The 15,962-nt window shown below is 57.2% G+C and overlaps 4 protein-coding genes across 4 annotated transcripts; 2 read left to right on the top strand and 2 right to left on the bottom strand.

The window, feature by feature from the left end:
• Nucleotides 1-143: 143 nt before the first annotated feature.
• Nucleotides 144-2,578, bottom strand: HRG_00499 (aconitase family (aconitate hydratase) domain-containing protein; the record flags this gene model as incomplete). Its single annotated transcript, XM_044858970.1, has 2 exons — nucleotides 144-2,483; nucleotides 2,567-2,578. The coding sequence occupies 2 exons, from the start codon at nucleotides 2,576-2,578 to the stop codon at nucleotides 144-146; spliced, it is 2,352 nt and encodes a 783-aa protein (XP_044725370.1).
• Nucleotides 2,579-4,170: 1,592 nt separating this feature from the next.
• HRG_00498 (reverse transcriptase (RNA-dependent DNA polymerase) domain-containing protein) lies at nucleotides 4,171-4,809 on the bottom strand (the record flags this gene model as incomplete). Its single annotated transcript, XM_044858969.1, has 2 exons — nucleotides 4,171-4,467; nucleotides 4,519-4,809. 2 exons carry the CDS (start codon nucleotides 4,807-4,809, stop codon nucleotides 4,171-4,173), a joined length of 588 nt encoding a protein of 195 aa, XP_044725369.1.
• Nucleotides 4,810-10,464: 5,655 nt separating this feature from the next.
• Nucleotides 10,465-12,905, top strand: HRG_00497 (fungal specific transcription factor domain-containing protein; the record flags this gene model as incomplete). The annotated part of the gene is made up of 7 exons (XM_044858968.1): nucleotides 10,465-10,578; nucleotides 10,682-10,993; nucleotides 11,052-11,525; nucleotides 11,577-12,000; nucleotides 12,052-12,182; nucleotides 12,228-12,608; nucleotides 12,666-12,905. 7 exons carry the CDS (start codon nucleotides 10,465-10,467, stop codon nucleotides 12,903-12,905), a joined length of 2,076 nt encoding a protein of 691 aa, XP_044725368.1.
• Nucleotides 12,906-14,872: 1,967 nt separating this feature from the next.
• On the top strand, nucleotides 14,873-15,657 carry HRG_00496 (succinate dehydrogenase/Fumarate reductase transmembrane subunit domain-containing protein; the record flags this gene model as incomplete). The annotated part of the gene is made up of 3 exons (XM_044858967.1): nucleotides 14,873-14,912; nucleotides 15,027-15,108; nucleotides 15,213-15,657. 3 exons carry the CDS (start codon nucleotides 14,873-14,875, stop codon nucleotides 15,655-15,657), a joined length of 567 nt encoding a protein of 188 aa, XP_044725367.1.
• Nucleotides 15,658-15,962: the final 305 nt, after the last annotated feature.

Raw genomic sequence — 15,962 nt, 5'->3', positions numbered from 1 at the left:
AGTAACACACTTTCTATAAGCCCAAGTTCTCGCGGTAAATGAAGCCGTAACCCCCTTGGGCAGGGAGATGACAAAACTGTCGCATGGGGTATCTCTGGCAGCTCCCTTCCGCCTCTTTCTCTCTACCAATGATGGCCGCTCCCCTACTTGACAATCTCAGCCTTGACCCACTTCTCCAGCCCCCCTCTGGCGATTATCTCCTGCACATTGGGGGGCAGCTCGCCGACGCTCTGGCTCCACGTCTGGCCACCCGGGCCCTCGGTGACGACGACCTTGCTGCGGCGGACGTCCCAGACGAGCGTCCATCCCGTGCGGCGGGTGGCGACTTGGCCGCTGGAGGCAAAAACCTCTCGCAGGCGGCGGACCAGGCGGGGTACTTCGACGCCCATGAGGGCGTTGTTGATGCTGTTGCGGCTAAAGATGTTGCCGAAGCTGCCGGCGACGACAAGGGGGATCTTCTTGGCCAGGATGGATGAGGCGCTCTGCTCCCGCGAGGAGCCACAACCAAAGTTGAAACCACTCACTAATATATCACGGGGCCGCGCGATGGTGGCAAACGCCGGGTCGTAATTTTCCATGCACACTTCGGCCATTTTTTCTGTCGACACGTTGTCCTGGTACGTGTACTTTCCGGGGTAGATTCCGTCCGTGTTAACGTTGTCGGCGTCGCAAAAGACGATCTCGCCCTCGATCTTCTCGGGAAAGCCAGGCAGGATGTCCGTCAGTGTCTCCAGTGCCTGCTCAGTGGCTTCGGTGGTGGCAGTTTCACCACCCAGGTCCTTTTCCGCTCCGGCTATCATGCTCTCGGCCTCGGCAATGATCTTGTCCAAGGCATCGCCCACGCTGGCAGCCGTGTCGGCTGCGACGTCGCCGCTGCCCTCGCCAATAATGACCTTTTCCACGCCGTCGGGCTTCTGGTACCAGTCAGGACCGCCAATGTAGCCTTTGAGAGCGCTAGCCCCCACCACTTCGGGGCTGGCCAGGTACGCCTTGGCATCCGTCGAGCCCATTCGGCCCTTGAAGTTCCGGTTGCTGGCGCTGATGCCTACCTCGCCAGGCTCGAGTAGACCGGCACCGAGGCCGATGCACGGGCCGCAGCCGGCAGGGAGCGGTTGGGCGCCGGCGTCGAGGAGCACCTGCCAGTCGCCGGCCTCCTCGGCAATCTGCTGCTCGGGGATAGAGGCGGCAGCGATGTAAAAGTCGACGCCGGGGGCAATCTTGGGGATCGGCCCGTCCTTGGCCGCCTCGCGGAAGACACGGGCGGCGGCGGCAATATCGGAGGAGCGAGAGTTTGTGCACGAGACAAGGTATGCCTTGTTGAGGGGAATCCGCTGGGCCTCGAGGTCACGCAGCGGGGTCGCGACCTTGACCGAGTTGGGGCCGGACACAAAGGGGGAGAGGGTCGCGAGGTTGAGGTAGAGGGACTTGGCATAGGTGGCTCCGGGGTCGGCGCTGAGGCGGTTCTGGAGCAGATCATCGAGGCGTTGGTGGTTGAAGCGACCCTTGGCGCCGAGGTCCGGGTTGAGCATGGCCGAGGCGGTGGCCTTTGCGCGCAGCCACGAGGTCAGGACCGAGTCTATGGGGAAGAGACCGGTGAGAGCCCCCCATTCAGTCGTCATGTTGGCCATTGTCAGGCGGTTGTCGACGGAGATGGAGCGCATGGTCTCGTCAGAGCCGGCAAACTCGATGGCGTGGTTGAGGACTTCATCATTGTTAAAGAGGCCGCACAGAGCGACGATGACGTCCTTGCCGGTGACGCCGGGGGGCATAACGCCGGTGAGGGTGACCTTGGCGATGGGGGGGATCTGCCACCAGGTGCGGCCGGTGGCCCAGATGCTGGCGGCGTCGGTGCGGACCACGGGGGTGCCGAGGCAACCGACGCCGCCATACATGTTAGTATGGCTGTCGGAGGCGACGGTGACGGTGCCAGGCCAGGCGTAGCCCTCCTCAATCATGATCTGGTGGCCGATGCCGCGGCCGGCCGGGTAGAAGTCCACGCCGTGGGTAGCGGCAAATTCCTCAATCTGCCTGTACTTTTTGAGATTGGCCTCGCTGCGGTTCTGGACGTCGTGGTCGAGCGTCATGACGACCTGGCGGTTGTCGTGGATGCTCGAGGCTCCAATTGACATGAACTTGCGGGCGATGGGCCAAGAGTTATCATGCGACATGCAGTGGTGAGGCGCGAGCGTCACGTAGTCGCCGGCCTTGACCTTTTTGCCGGGTGCGAGGCCGACTGAGTACCGCTGGACAATCTTTTCCGTGAGTGTCTGCGGGTTCTCGGACACGGCGCCGAGGTTGGAGGCGAGGCTCGTGCTCTGAAGCAGCTGCGAGGGGGAGGCTTGGGTACTTCGCAAGGGGCGAGACGTGCTCAGCCTGGCATGGCGGCAGCAGCAGGAAGACGGAGACGAGGACGAGAGGATTCGAGGACGGGAGAGGAGCAGCCGGGCCGGCGCCCGGGCTATGGATCGGGCCGCGGCCCTTTGCTGCGGAGAGGGGAACAACGGTTAGCCATCCTGTCGCATGGTCCAGGTAGCAGGGCGAGGGACGATCAAGGCATTGGGCGTACTGTAGACAGCATCGGGGCCCGGATGATCTGGGCGGTGCGCCGTCGGGGCAAGTCGTAGGAGGCAGAAGGAGGTCGGCAACTGGTCAAGGCTCGATTGTAGGGGCACGGTCTCCGTGGCTGGGCAGCATGGCAAAGCCTTTCAAAGTTCTGGTCTCGGCGAAGGAGTAATTAGTAACTCTCAGCAAGCTGAGAGCGCGGGCGGAAGGATAAGGGCAGGCACAATTGAGTCCAAACGATGATGCATGTTTTTTATCTATCTGTGCGACATTGAGGGGGTATTTATACGAATAGATACCAATCTGGGACCCGTGGTGGCCCTGAATCAGTGCCAATTCCCGTGTATCCCGATTAGGGCAATGTTCCTCTACTGTATCGATACCTGACTCAAGTCCTTGTGTCTGACCTGCCTCTTTCACCGGAGTTTATACGTGTGCGGATTAGACCGTCAGTCTGCTCCTCTGACACACCCCTTTGCCTCGGTCTCACTGGGTGAGTGAGGCAAACAAGCAAAAGAGACAGACGAATCATCCAATCTTATCAAATATCCAGCGAGTGAGGCTACTACCGTTGAGGAGATGCTCTTCATGATGTCTTCCTTGGTGTTGTGACCAGGAGCATTTTAACAAGTCAATACCAGCAAAATGATGGGTCCATCCCGTGCCTGGGTGATGCTCGAGAGCATCTATATCTCTCTGGGTGGTGATACTGTCGAAACTGTCCTCCGGCGCATCGGCTTCAATTGGTGCCACCGGTCTCCCTTGCATCCCTAGCTGCTTGACAAAGCTTCGTGCTTTTGCTGGGGAAGGGCCTTTGTCATTCCATCAGCGGGATTCTCCGTAGACTTGATCCATGTGATCTGGAGTCTTTCTTCCTGAACCTCCTGTCGAAGCCAGTGACGATGGATATCGATGTGCTTAAGGTTCGTCTTGAGCTTTGCGCTTAGTTCAGTCAGGAGCCTGATGGTCTGCAGGTTATCGCACCATAGCTCATTGGTGCCTTCTACCTTGATGTCAAGCTCTTTAATTAGCCGGGAAAATTGCATTTGCTCCTTCGCCGCGCTTGACAGGGCCAGCAATTCGGCCTCTGTGGACGACGTCGTCACAGTCGCTTGTTTCGTAGCCTTCCAGTCAACGGGTCCGCCTAGAAACAAGAAGACATATCCTGTGAGGATTTTCGAGTCTCCGGGTTGTCTGCAAAGGATGAATCAGAAGCGCAGAGGAACCTGCGTTCAGCTTCTTTGACTGAGAAGCAGATGCAGCGATCTCTCGTGTGATAGAGGTATGCCAGGCATCTCCTGCCTCTCTCCTATGCTTCGGGCCCGGGTTATGGCTGAATTGTGCCAGTTTTCCAACCGGGAACGCACCGTCGGGTCTGGTGTGAATCGCTGGGTGAAGAATTGAGCCAATTAGAGAGAGATATTGATGAACCTCGTCCCTAGTAGCCGTCTTCTCGTATGGCTTGAGCTCTTCGGTCGTTATCGGGATCTGGGGCACGCCAGGATCTGATCATCGTCCTCAATGTGGAATTTCTTGGCCATCTTCGAGAGATACGAGGCTTGAGCGAGCCAAAGCTTCTTCTGGGCCCTATCCTGATGACTTCAATCCCTAGGAACCAGCGAAGTTCCCCATGTGGTTGATGGTATATTCCTTCATAATGGCAGCGTGAAGTTCTTCCCATTCGGCCTTCTTTTCTTTTGGATACATCATCACGATGTCATCCACAAAGAAGAAGATGATGACTCCTTTATAAGTCATCACGCAGGCATCTTCGACGAGTTGTTGAGCGCCCAGCTTCTTGAAGAAGCCGAGCTCCTCAAACCACAGCCTTGGAGCGATTCGAAGCCCGTATAGTCCCTTGAGAAGCTTCAAGCATAGCCCAGGCTCAAGGTAGCCTGGTGGCATCTGACAATAGATGGCATGCTTGAGCTTATTATACAGAAACGCTGTTTTCACATCGTACTGTTCTGTTTCAAGGTCTTCAAGACAGCAGAGGGCCATTAACACTCTGAAGGTTCTTGCTCGTAGTGTGGCCGCGTATGTGTCCTCGTTGTCTTCCGGCTGCTGGTCTCCACGGACCACAAGTCGGGCTTTAAAGCGAGTGACGTAGCCCTGCTCATCCAGTTTATATGCATATACCCATCGCAACGGGATTATGAAGTGGCCGGCTTCTTCAACCATCTTTCTGGCCACCTTGGTCCACGTTTCGAGCTTCATCTGGTCCTCAATTTCACGCCCCATCCCCATTATCCATTGGGAGGCGTATTCCGAAGCCATCGCGGCTTTAAAGGAGGTTGGCACAGGAGGCATATCCTCAACGTGAAGCCTGTGCTTCGAGGCATTAGCAATGATGTTATTGATGAAGGCCTTCTTCGGCTTCCTCTGTCTCTTGCCCTCAAGCACATTGGCGGGTTTATCCCTGAGACTTGTCCTCGCCTTGCGGGTCGTTTTCAGGTTGTGATTGTGACTCTGGGGTCGGGCTCTCCCCACCCCCCAGAGACAGCTCCTCGAATTCTGACCATTGTGGCTCTTCGAGCGCACCACCCCCCGGATCGACAGGCGGCTCATTCAATCGCTCATTCAATACGTCTAGGATCGGCGTGCCTAATGATACCTGAGGCTCCGGGTCGGTCCGCGTAGGGCTCGAGATAATGCTTGAGTTTTCCACCTCCGGGTCCTGACTCCCGTGGTGTGTGACCTCCTGCTGGGTCACGCTAGTGGTGACAGAGCTTGGTGGGGAGGGCGAGGTTTCTTCCTCCACCCTACTGTTTGAAGTGCTTGGAGGCGAAATATAGGCACTGTCCGTTGTAGCCCTCATCGAAGTCTTCAAATTCGGTGCTTCTTGTGTCGCCTCGTCTGCAGAGGGTGCCGCAATTGACTCCGAGGTGTACGGCGTCATTCCGTCATCTGTCTCATCATCGGAGTAATTGCGCACTCCTGCTTCCTCTATGTCTTCGTCGTCAGGGACGTCTATCGCCACCATTTGACGAAGAACATCGTATGTATAGACCTGGAAGGCTTCCGCGTCTTCTTCCTCTTCGGATCGTACATTGTTGACTCATCAAATTGTACATTCGCCGAGACCATCAGTTTGGTCTGGCGGATCGAGGGTATCCACACGACATATTGATGGGTCGATCTGTAGCCCACCAGGTAACCGATATGAGCTCTCTGCTCAAGCGGGGACTGCGTCTTATGTGACTTTACATGCTCCAACGCAGTGATTGTCATTGGGTAGGCCACACAGCCGAAGACACGCAGGTGATTTATGCTCGGCTGGACTCGCTTGATGTGGCCGTATAGAGGTTGTGGTCCCTCATATAGGTCCACCATCGTTCGTGTGGGCTTCTCCAGCTATGATCAGATCCTTTAAGTGGCGTACGGTTGAGCAAATACACTGCTGTGCGGTAGGTCTCGGTCCAGAGCTCCTCCGGGATGCGGGAGTCCAGGTTCATAAGCCGGGCCCTTTCTTTGACCACGGCCCCGGACCTTTCTGCATGCCCATTCTGCGTGGGCGTGGATGGAGCTGACTGGAAGACCCGAATGCCCAATCCTTCGATGAATTTGACTAGCTCCTTTGTTAGAAGGGCTTTTTCTCCGTCAGAAGCCAGGTTGATCAGTTTTATCCCGTACTGAGTTTCTAGCATTGATGTTAGCTTCTTGAAGGCATCTCGGACCTCGGTTTTGCTCTTCAACGCGTAATAAAACCTCATCCTGGTCGTTATGCATGTGAAGAGCGCAAAGTACTTTTCACCCCAGATCCGGCCACCGGGCCTGGGTGTAAGTCGAAGCTAAATTGAGCTCCGGCCCCTCTGGGTCGTAAAGTGGGCTCCTCACGGGAGACCTGCCTCTTTGCCTTGCCTGTTGCGCAGACCTCGCATTCACACGTGGCCGGTCCCCCCATCTTGGTTAGGTGGCTAAGGGGTTCTGGCCCCGGATGTCCTAGCCGTCTGTGCCAAAGGTCTGCTTGCCCACCCATTGGTGGCTTAGGAGCCCTGCTTGTGACAAAGACGCTGTGTTGGGGCCGCTTTGAGAGGCTTGCAATAACGTATTGGTCTTCAATTTCTTGCAGACTGACCAGAGTGCGCCCTGTGGGCTCATGGTAGAGTGTGCCGTTAACCTGGTTCCAATAGATCTTCGCAACAATCCCCTGACGAGCTGAGAACACACTTGTTGGCATCTCTGGGATGTAGTAGCTGCTCTCAAGCTTCAAATTGATCCCGTTTTTCACTGGGATAACGGCCATGCCTACCCCCTTGACTTGGAGGGAGTTTTCTCCTGCCCGGACTTCTTCTGACGATCCCCAGGTGAAGGTATCCTCATCGAACCATCGTAGGTCGTTAAAGACATGTACGCTAGCCCCTGAATCATAGATGGCCTTGTCCTCGAGAGAGTCTTCACTCGTATTAGTGCTATGCACGTGCGACACTGTATTAGCCTGTTTGCTCGAGTTGTTGTTATTCTGCGGGACTGTGATGTCTTTGGCTTTGGCTTCCACTCCATGGCTTTGGTCTTGTCAAGGGGTTCTCCTTAAGGTGCTGGTTGATGGCCTCCTTAAGGTGGTCCCTGGGAATCCATCCTTCGGGGGGGTCTTTCTGGAACATCGCTCTAAAGGTCCAGCAGCTTTCCCACCACTCATCCTTTTGACCCAGTGTTGCTTACATGCCGGGCACTTGTGTGACCCTCTGGGCCATTCCTAGTCCTCTGATCAGATGATCTTGGAGCGTTGTTTGCGTTGTTGACCCCTGGGGTCTTCTGAGGTTTCCTTTCTTCCTGAATCCAACCTCCCTTTTAAAGTCGGCAATCAGGGTGCGCAAAGGGGTTGCTGGGAGTCCTGTTCTCTCCAGGAGTGCGTCCAGCAGCCTAATCGTCATGGGCCAGCTAGGGTCCCATTCTTCGGTCCCTTTGAGGAAGTCCTGACGAATCTTTGTGTCATTAATAGTCGAGACCGCTAGGTCTCTTGAATCAGGATGACTTGGCCCAGCTGCTCTGCCCAGGCCTTCCAGTCCCGGGTTCCTTTCTTGTTGATGATTTGGTGATACCTTTCATCGATAAGGTTCTTTTCTTCCTCCGCTGAGGGAGAACCTTCTGTTTGAGTTCTTTGATCTTGTCCGGGGCGTCAGCTGTATCAGGGGCTCGCCCTGGAGCCCCTCACTGATGGACTTCTTGATCACCTCCTCGATCTGCATCATGGCTTTTCTCTAGCCTTGAAGCGGTCCAATTGATCCTGGAAGGTCTTCTCTTTGTACCTAAAGAGGTCCTTGGCATCTTGAAGCTTCTCATTGAAGTCTTCCCTTGCTGCCTTATACTTATTTTCTTCGTTGGGAAAGCTTCCTCAGTGGGGCCTCTGCCCTACCTTCTCGAGTAGCTCTTCCCAGCTAGGCCTCAGGGGCTCCTCGAGCACCACGGTCCCTTCTGGGTTAACGTACTCCCAGATGTGGTGCGTTTGAGCCCATGATTTGATACCCTAATCCATGGGGTCCAGTCAAGGCTTTCCTTGAGTGTGGTGATGTACACCTCCCCTTCTGATATTGGGGCCTAGTGTCATCGTGTGTTTTACCTCCTGCGAGGATGCACGCGTCACGTTGACTCTGCGTAGTTGTGGGTGTTGCCCTGAATTTTGCTCTCTTCCTCGCGTCAACCCCAAGGGTGAAGGATATATGGTGCGTTGAGATTCGTGATAGCCTCACAGTTGGTAGAGGAATGCGAAGGATAAAGAGCACCGCAAACCGGGCTCATAACTCTCAGCAAGCTGAGAGCGCGGGCGGAAGGATAAGGGCAGGCACAATTGAGTCCAAACGATGATGCATGTTTTTTATCTATCTGTGCGACATTGAGGGGGTATTTATACGAATAGATACCAATCTGGGACCCGTGGTGGCCCTGAATCAGTGCCAATTCCCGTGTATCCCGATTAGGGCAATGTTCCTCTACTGTATCGATACCTGACTCAAGTCCTTGTGTCTGACCTGCCTCTTTCACCGGAGTTTATACGTGTGCGGATTAGACCGTCAGTCTGCTCCCTCTGACAGTAACGATGGCGCGCGAACTTCGGCAAAGAGATACGTATCGAAATCTGGGGTTGGCCGCGATTGTTGAATCAGAATTGGCGTGGCCGCCATTGGCCCGCTAAGATTGGCGAGCCAGGCCCCACCCGCTTATTCATTCCGTTTATCTTATCTGCGATATGCGTCATTCAATGGCCGCCTACTCTCTCAGTCTCTGCAGGTCCGAATGCACACAACGTTGCAGCAGTCGAGCCCGGACAGCAAGGCACATCAGTCACTGCTGTTGAGCAGGATGATGGTTTTTCCTTGTCTGGCTGCGTCACCCGTCAGCCGCCAGGGCTCGTGTAGTAGCGCCATGGGGCGTGTCCGAGGCCGTTGCTGGCCCTGCAGCACTTTTCTTTTCCTTTCTGGTCCTACCCAGGCATCTGGCCTCTGAGTCACACGCCGCATTTTGGCGGTGAGCTGGCCGCGCACCCAAGTAGGGCGGGATGTGTCTGTGTGGAAGAAGAAGATGACAGGAGACATAGAAGAATCAAGCAGGCTGGCAGGACTCGCCATCAACAGAGGTAGCATCGCGCGATAGCCGACCTTGGTAGATGTCGAGTTAGTCAAGACTACACATACAGTACGTCAGGCATCAAGCAAGAATGACACGCATTCATGGTTTGGGCCATGATGATAAGTTTGGAGACACTAGGCAATCTGGGTTTCATCTGCCACGGGGACCCTCGGCTTCGTCTGTGCCGCAGCAGCGTCTTCAATTCGGCCAGGTGCAGAGAAGAGTCATCCCGTGTGAGCAGGGTGAGACTTTGCCGAGTCTCTGACCCAGCGACATTGGCCCCGTTTGGCAGCCAATCGCCGTTTAGACGCCAAAAGCCTGCCTGCGGACTCACCGAGTCACGGGGACGCCCATCACAGGTACTCGGTACCTTTGTTGTCCGAGCAGTTGAGACGGAGGTGGCTAGGAGGACTCTTGTCCGACATTTGATTCCCGGCAGCTTCTTATCTCTGCAAGCCCAACAAGACTTGACGACGCGTTAGCCTGGAAAAAGGGCGGCCAGGCGTCACTTGAAGACGAGTGAGTACGCTCAGCTCCGCCGCTTGTGCGTCCACCTCCGCTACAATCTCCGCTCCGTCCACTACCTACCTCGGTACCTTACCTTACTCCGCCTCGCCCAGGTTACGTAGGTACCGATAGGCAGACGGCCCTGTCAAAGGTACCCAGTACATGCCCCTCCCCCGCCCCTGACTTGGGCCCTGAGTCGAGTGCGTTAGGTAAGCGGGCATCCCCGGCCAGCACACGTCCGCGTTGGCCGATCTCCGAGTTGTCTTCAGCCGCTTCGCTGCGCTCTGTGCGTGCAACAAGCCAAAGAAGAGAAGAGGCCAAGAAGGGCTGCTGATTTATCGCCAGCGTTGTCCCCCCATGGCCAGCCTTGCGTACTACGACCTAAATTCGTATCTCTTATGTACATACGCGCACCAAGCACGTAGCAGCAGGCTTCCATTGATACCTTGCCTCATTAGGAACCCGTTGCCGCAACCCCTAAATCCAACCTTTAATAACCCCACGCTGGCATATTTCCACGCCTCACCCTTCCACGCCTCACCTTCCACCACTTCCCTTCAGCCGTGATTCCTACCCCATCTGTCCCAGTTTTTGGTTCCAGTCTCTCCTTCAAGACCCATCCTCACATATCGGAGAGCCAGCCAGTGTGCCTTGCGCCTGCCTGTCTGGATAAGCGCAATCCATTGCTGCCGTGTCTCTTCGCCCGCCTCGCCTATCTAGTGTCTCCTCCATCCGTTGCGCCCCGTTGGGTCCCATACGCCCGCCGAGAGAGCCTCCGGATCCTCGCTTGCCAACGGGCATGCGAGAGCGAGCGCCGCACTGCAGACAATGTCGGCCAATCCCGTGCCGCCTCACAGGCACGCCCGAGTCCTGGCCTGCGTCCTCTGCCAGCATCGCAAGATCAAATGCGACCGCAACTTTCCCTGCGCAAACTGCATCAAGGTCTGTCTGCCTGCCTCTTCTTCTTCCTCTTCCTTTCTTTTCCCCGCCGACGCTCTTGTCCCTGTCTCTCTGCAATCTCTACTGACGTCATTTCTCGGCCCAGGCAAACGTCACCTGCACCCCCAGCACGCCCGCCCCGGCCCGGAAGCGCCGCCGTCCGAATCAAGACCTCCAGGAGCGCCTGTCGCGGTGCGAAGAGCTGCTCAAGCAGTATGCCAACGGCGCCGCGCCGCCCCCGCCACAGGGCCAATCGCCTCCCACGCCCACCGTCGGCCACGTCAAGTCGGAGCCGTCGGACTCTACACCCATCAGCTCCGACAGCCAGGACAGCTGGAAGCCCGCGTGCATCATGGTCAACGACGAGGGAGGCGCCCGCTTCATGGACAGCTACATCTGGGCCAGCGTCTACGAGGAGGTGAGTGGCCAACAGCTTCCACCCCCCCGTTCCTGTCGCTGACTCTTAACTTCTCTAGCTTCAAGCCATGCGTGACATTGTCGAAACAGACGACCCCGAGGACTCGAGCATTCTCGGCTCCGAAGACCTGACGCCAGATAACAACACCGACCTCTTCTTTCCCGGCAACCTCGCCACCGTCAACCTCGACGACCTCCAGCCCGACCCTATCCACGGCTTCAAGCTATGGCAGCTCTTCCTCGACCGCGTCAACCCCTTGACAAAGGTCATCCATGCGCCCACCGTCCAGCCATACGTCATGGAGGCGGCGACCAGCATAAGAAACGTCCCCCTTCACTGCCAGGCGCTTCTATTTTCCATCTACAACATGGCCGTAATCTCCCTCTCCGAGGCCGAGTGCGTCCAAACCTTTGGCTTCTCCAGGGACCAGGCCATCCAGAGGTTCACGGCCGGCACAAAGGCTGCCCTGTCGCGCTTCAACTTTCTAAAGAACTACAACATGTCTGTCCTGCAGGCTCTGGTTCTGTACCTGGTACGGGTCCTCGCCACACCCCGTCTCTTAACCTTGCTAACAATCAGGCAGTACTCGCTGCAAGGGCGCTACGACCGGCACGCGGCGTGGATCCTGAGTGGCACCATTGTCCGCATCGCGCAGAAGATGGGCTATCATCGAGACGGTGAGCAGCTTCACCTGGAACCCTTCGAGACGGAGATGCGACGCAGAGTCTGGTGGCAAATCGTCATCCAAGACTCCAAGTACGCCATGCTGTCCGGGCTCCGACACACCATGCTCCCGCATCGCTGGGATACCGAGATGCCGCAAAACGTAAACGACGCCGATATTATCCCAGGCTCCACCGAGCCCGTCCAGCCGCGCCAGGGCCCGACCGAGATGGCGTTTTGCCTCATGTTCAACGAGATTTACAAATTCAAGATGGCCGCAGACAACGCCAACGATGCGCCGGCGTTTGAGGCTGCCATGCTGGGACAAGACTTGGACGGCGCCAGTGACTCGACCTCGACGCACCAGACAGCCTTGACAAAGTTTCGGGTGCAAGCCCAAGCGCTCGAGCACAAGTTGATTGAGCTCGAGAACCAGTACGTCGATGTCAATGCGGGCAACGTGCACAAGGCGGCCCTCACCATCCGACCCATGATCACCAATAAGCTCAGCGAGATGCTGGTGCCGGTGCGCGAGCAGCCGGAGTGGGGGACCGAGATCTTTGGCCCAAAGGACAGCCTCTTCAAGGTGGTCATCATGGGCAACGAGCAGCGGATGGACGCCTTTGAGAAGTTGCAGCAGACGGGATTCCTCTGGTTTGTGAAGCTGCACTTTCAACTCGACATGTTCGCAGTCATGACGGGCCAGCTGTGTCAGCGCCCCACCGGGAGCCTCGCAGATCGGGCGTGGGCCGTGACGGAACGCGTCTACAGCCACCATGCCGAGCTGTATGACATGTCGCAGAAACAGTACTCGATTCAGGCCCAGTTCACTGTCAAGGCCTGGAAGACGCGCGAGAGGGCCTTTATGCAGGCCGGCCAGGCCCTCGAGACGCCGCACTTTATCCTTCGCCTGCGCGAGCTCGTCCCTACGTCGCACGACGGCCGTTCGTCGGTGCAGTCATCGGCAACGCCTCCGACTCTGCCATCATCACAACCGCACCCGCATCAGCAGCGGCCGTCCCAGCTGAACCTACAGCAGCAGCAGCAGCAGCAGCAGAACGGAGAGATGGACCCGTTCCTGGGCGGTTACTTGGACATGGCGTCGCTGAACTGGGATGTCTTTGGAGACATGGTGGGCAACGGCGGGGAGCAGCTGTCGGCGGCCATGTTTGGCGGCCTCGGCTTGGGCAACGTACCAAGCGTGGGGGCCGAGCGCGCTGTGAACAGGGGAATCCCGGATTCATTTTGAGGCAGCCATGATTGGTTCCAGAGCCGCAACCGGACGAGAGTTGGGCAGCAAGGAAAGAGCCATACGTACAGACGAGATGGAGGAAAATGGCGCGGGGCTCGACGGCGCTGGGCGCCAACTCGCATGCTTCTGCTTTTGATGGCGTTTGGGCGGATAGAAACGGAGAAGGGAGCGTCTCCTCTCACAGGAACATTTGATGTAAAACCCGATGGACCCTGCCTGCTTGGGTGGGCGAGCGGGTCCGTCACTGTACACTTGGCATGACATTCTCGATATACTCCGTATATATTCAGCAATCTCTACTACGCTGTGCCTCGCTGCTCCTCTGCCTTGGGGGCCGTCTGCCAACACGCATCTCGCGAAGTGCACCTCGCAATATATCCCGCCTTGCTTGTCCCCGACTGGCTCTTTTCTTCTGTCTTGGGTGCAGGTGCTTGAGAAGGACGCTTTCTCAGAAAGAGGACTCCATGGCGCACTTCAACCATGAAGGGCGCCCCCGCCAGACTAACATAGTCGTGGCGATCGCCCGTTGACAAGGTACGGGACATCCCTTTTCCATCATTTTGGGCGTCGTGCTCGGTGTTCTCGGCCGGGCCACCGGACTTGCTGTCCGCCAAGGAAGCGGGTCGGGGGCGCGGATGCCGATGGCGCCGCCAGCGCTGTAGGCTCGCAGGGCGTGGAGACCTTCTTCTCACCGTCCTCTTCCTTACTCGTGGCTTCGAGATGTTGGTGCCGCCGTCGCCGCGGCCCTCAGAGCGGAGCCGGCGGAGAGGATTGTGGGCGAGGTGAGTCGGAGGCACGTCGGAAAGGACGCGTACAACGACCGAGGATTTCGAAGCGGCACCGGCCGGCCTGGCGGGGGTGGTGCGGCGTCGACGTGTTTCGAGAGCCATGAGGACGGACGGCATGATATGGCGTTGGACAAACAATTCCGGTGCCGTGGATAGAACGGGACCAGAGGATGTGACGAGAGGCTTTGCAAGAAGGGGGCTGGGCTTTGATTTATACGAGGAGCATCCTGAATGAGACGGGGCTCCGCATGCGAGACGGAGACATGGTGTTGCGAGTTCGTGTTGGGAGCGTTCACTTTTGCATGGCCGTGGAGTACAAGAGTGTGGAGAGCGTGCAGAAACAGCAGCCTCACGAAGCTGGAAGTGCGATTGCGAGACGCTGAGGGTCGTGGGCGAGTTCACGATGTGGCTGCTCTGTGTTGTGCCTGTTCGCTGCGGCCAGTAGGACCTGAGCACGCGGCCATGCACACTACCAGTGCTCCCACTCGCTCATCAATGTAAGCAAAGACATAAAAGCAAGCGAGTGACGGCCAGTGCTGCTACAATGTAGATCTCAGAATGAAACGACACCCAGACGGGGCAAAGGCAAACACCAGGTGTCGAGATTAACGAAGGATCCGGTTTCCTCTCCGACTGCCCTGAAGGGACGTGAATCCCCCTGCCAGCCAGAGCCGCCGCCCACGGGGGTGCGGGAACGACGGCGTGGCGGCGGGCGCTCGTGGCTATCTGGAGAGGAAAGGAGAAGAAGACGAGCAGAAAGGCGAGAGGATTTTTCATTCAATTTGTATGGACGGAATGCCGGCGGGGGATGTGCCGAGCGCACGTGATGTGGTCATATAGGCGATGGATGGGCCTCACGTGATGCGGTAGATGAGGAATTGGCGGGCAGTGATTGGTGCGCTGGACCGAGGAGCCGAGCTGTCGCCTGCTGCCGTCTCCCTCATCATCGCCCATCATCGTTGACGTCGTCAGCGCCCTCGTCAACACATCCAACTGCCGAGCGAACCGCAACTCCTTACCGACGCCTTCGACGACGGTGACTACGGCCGCGACTGGGGAATTGTTCTCAAGGACAGGACTGAACAACGAGACCAAGACGCGGCGCGGCTTTGACAGCTTGAAGCGCGCCAGCCCAGCCCAGCCCAGCCGACTCATCACCGTCATCCCCTGACCGATATGATTGCTCAACGGGTCGGCGTTGCTGCCATGCGCAGAGGTATGTTCCCGTCCTGCTGCCTCCATTGCATGCTCCTTGCTCCATGTCCCTCGCCCTGTGCTTCACCTCCACAAACAGGCTCGCTAACTGAGACGGCTTCTCTCCTCCCCGCAGGCGCAACGAAACCCAATGTCTTCTTCAACCAGACCGTCCCCAGGCTGATTCTCGCCTCGAGCCCCTCCATGACCCAATCTCGGTAAGCTTGCGCCCGGCTAACTAAGCAGATGCCTCCCCAATCTTCCGCCGCTTCTCCCTCCCGAAGCCCTCCGGCTGACTCCGAACCTCAAACACCATCAACAGCCTCGTCGCAACGGCCAAGCTCTCCAACGACGAGGGCCACCAGATCCTCGCAAATCAGCGCCTCAACCGTCCCATCTCCCCGCACCTCGGCATCTACAAGATGGAGCAGACGTGGTTCGGCGCCTCGGCCTGGACCCGCATCACCGGCTGCGCCCTCTCCGGCGCCGCATACGCCTACTTCGCCTCGTACCTCGTCGCCCCCTTACTCGGCCTCCACCTCGAGAGTGCTAGCCTCGCCGCCGCCTTTGCCGGCCTGCCCTTCCTCGCAAAGGGCGCCGTCAAGTTCGCACTCGGATTTCCCTTTGCCTTTCACTTCATCAACGGCATCAAGCACCTCGTCTACGACCTCGGCAAAGGCTTTTCCAAGCCCACCATCAAGAGAGGCGAGATTGCCCTGTGGGTGTCGAGTATCCTGAGCGGTCTGTACCTGGCCTTCGGCTTGTAGGATGGAGACGTTGTCGTTTGATACGAGGGGTACTTGGGACGCGAGATTACGGGACGATTGTTCGCGAGTCTAGGTGCAATAAGGGGTCAAGGGTGATACGGTTATAGGTTACACGGCAGATTCAAGGTGTCTGCTTCCAAGCTTCGAATAAAGAGTTCCAACATGGAACATTCGTAGAAAGGCCACATTGTTTTGAGCTTTGACCCATACTATGGGTGGCACCTCCAATCTACGCAAGTCATGTTCGAACTTCCGCGCAATAAAGAACCCCGTTCGCCCAAGGCCCTCTTCCAGGCATACCCCTT

The sequence above is a fragment of the Hirsutella rhossiliensis genome (assembly GCF_020360975.1).
Source record: "Hirsutella rhossiliensis strain HR02 chromosome Unknown scaffold00001, whole genome shotgun sequence".
NCBI classification, from domain to species: domain Eukaryota; kingdom Fungi; phylum Ascomycota; class Sordariomycetes; order Hypocreales; family Ophiocordycipitaceae; genus Hirsutella; species Hirsutella rhossiliensis.
This window is presented reverse-complemented; position numbering and strand designations above follow the sequence as displayed.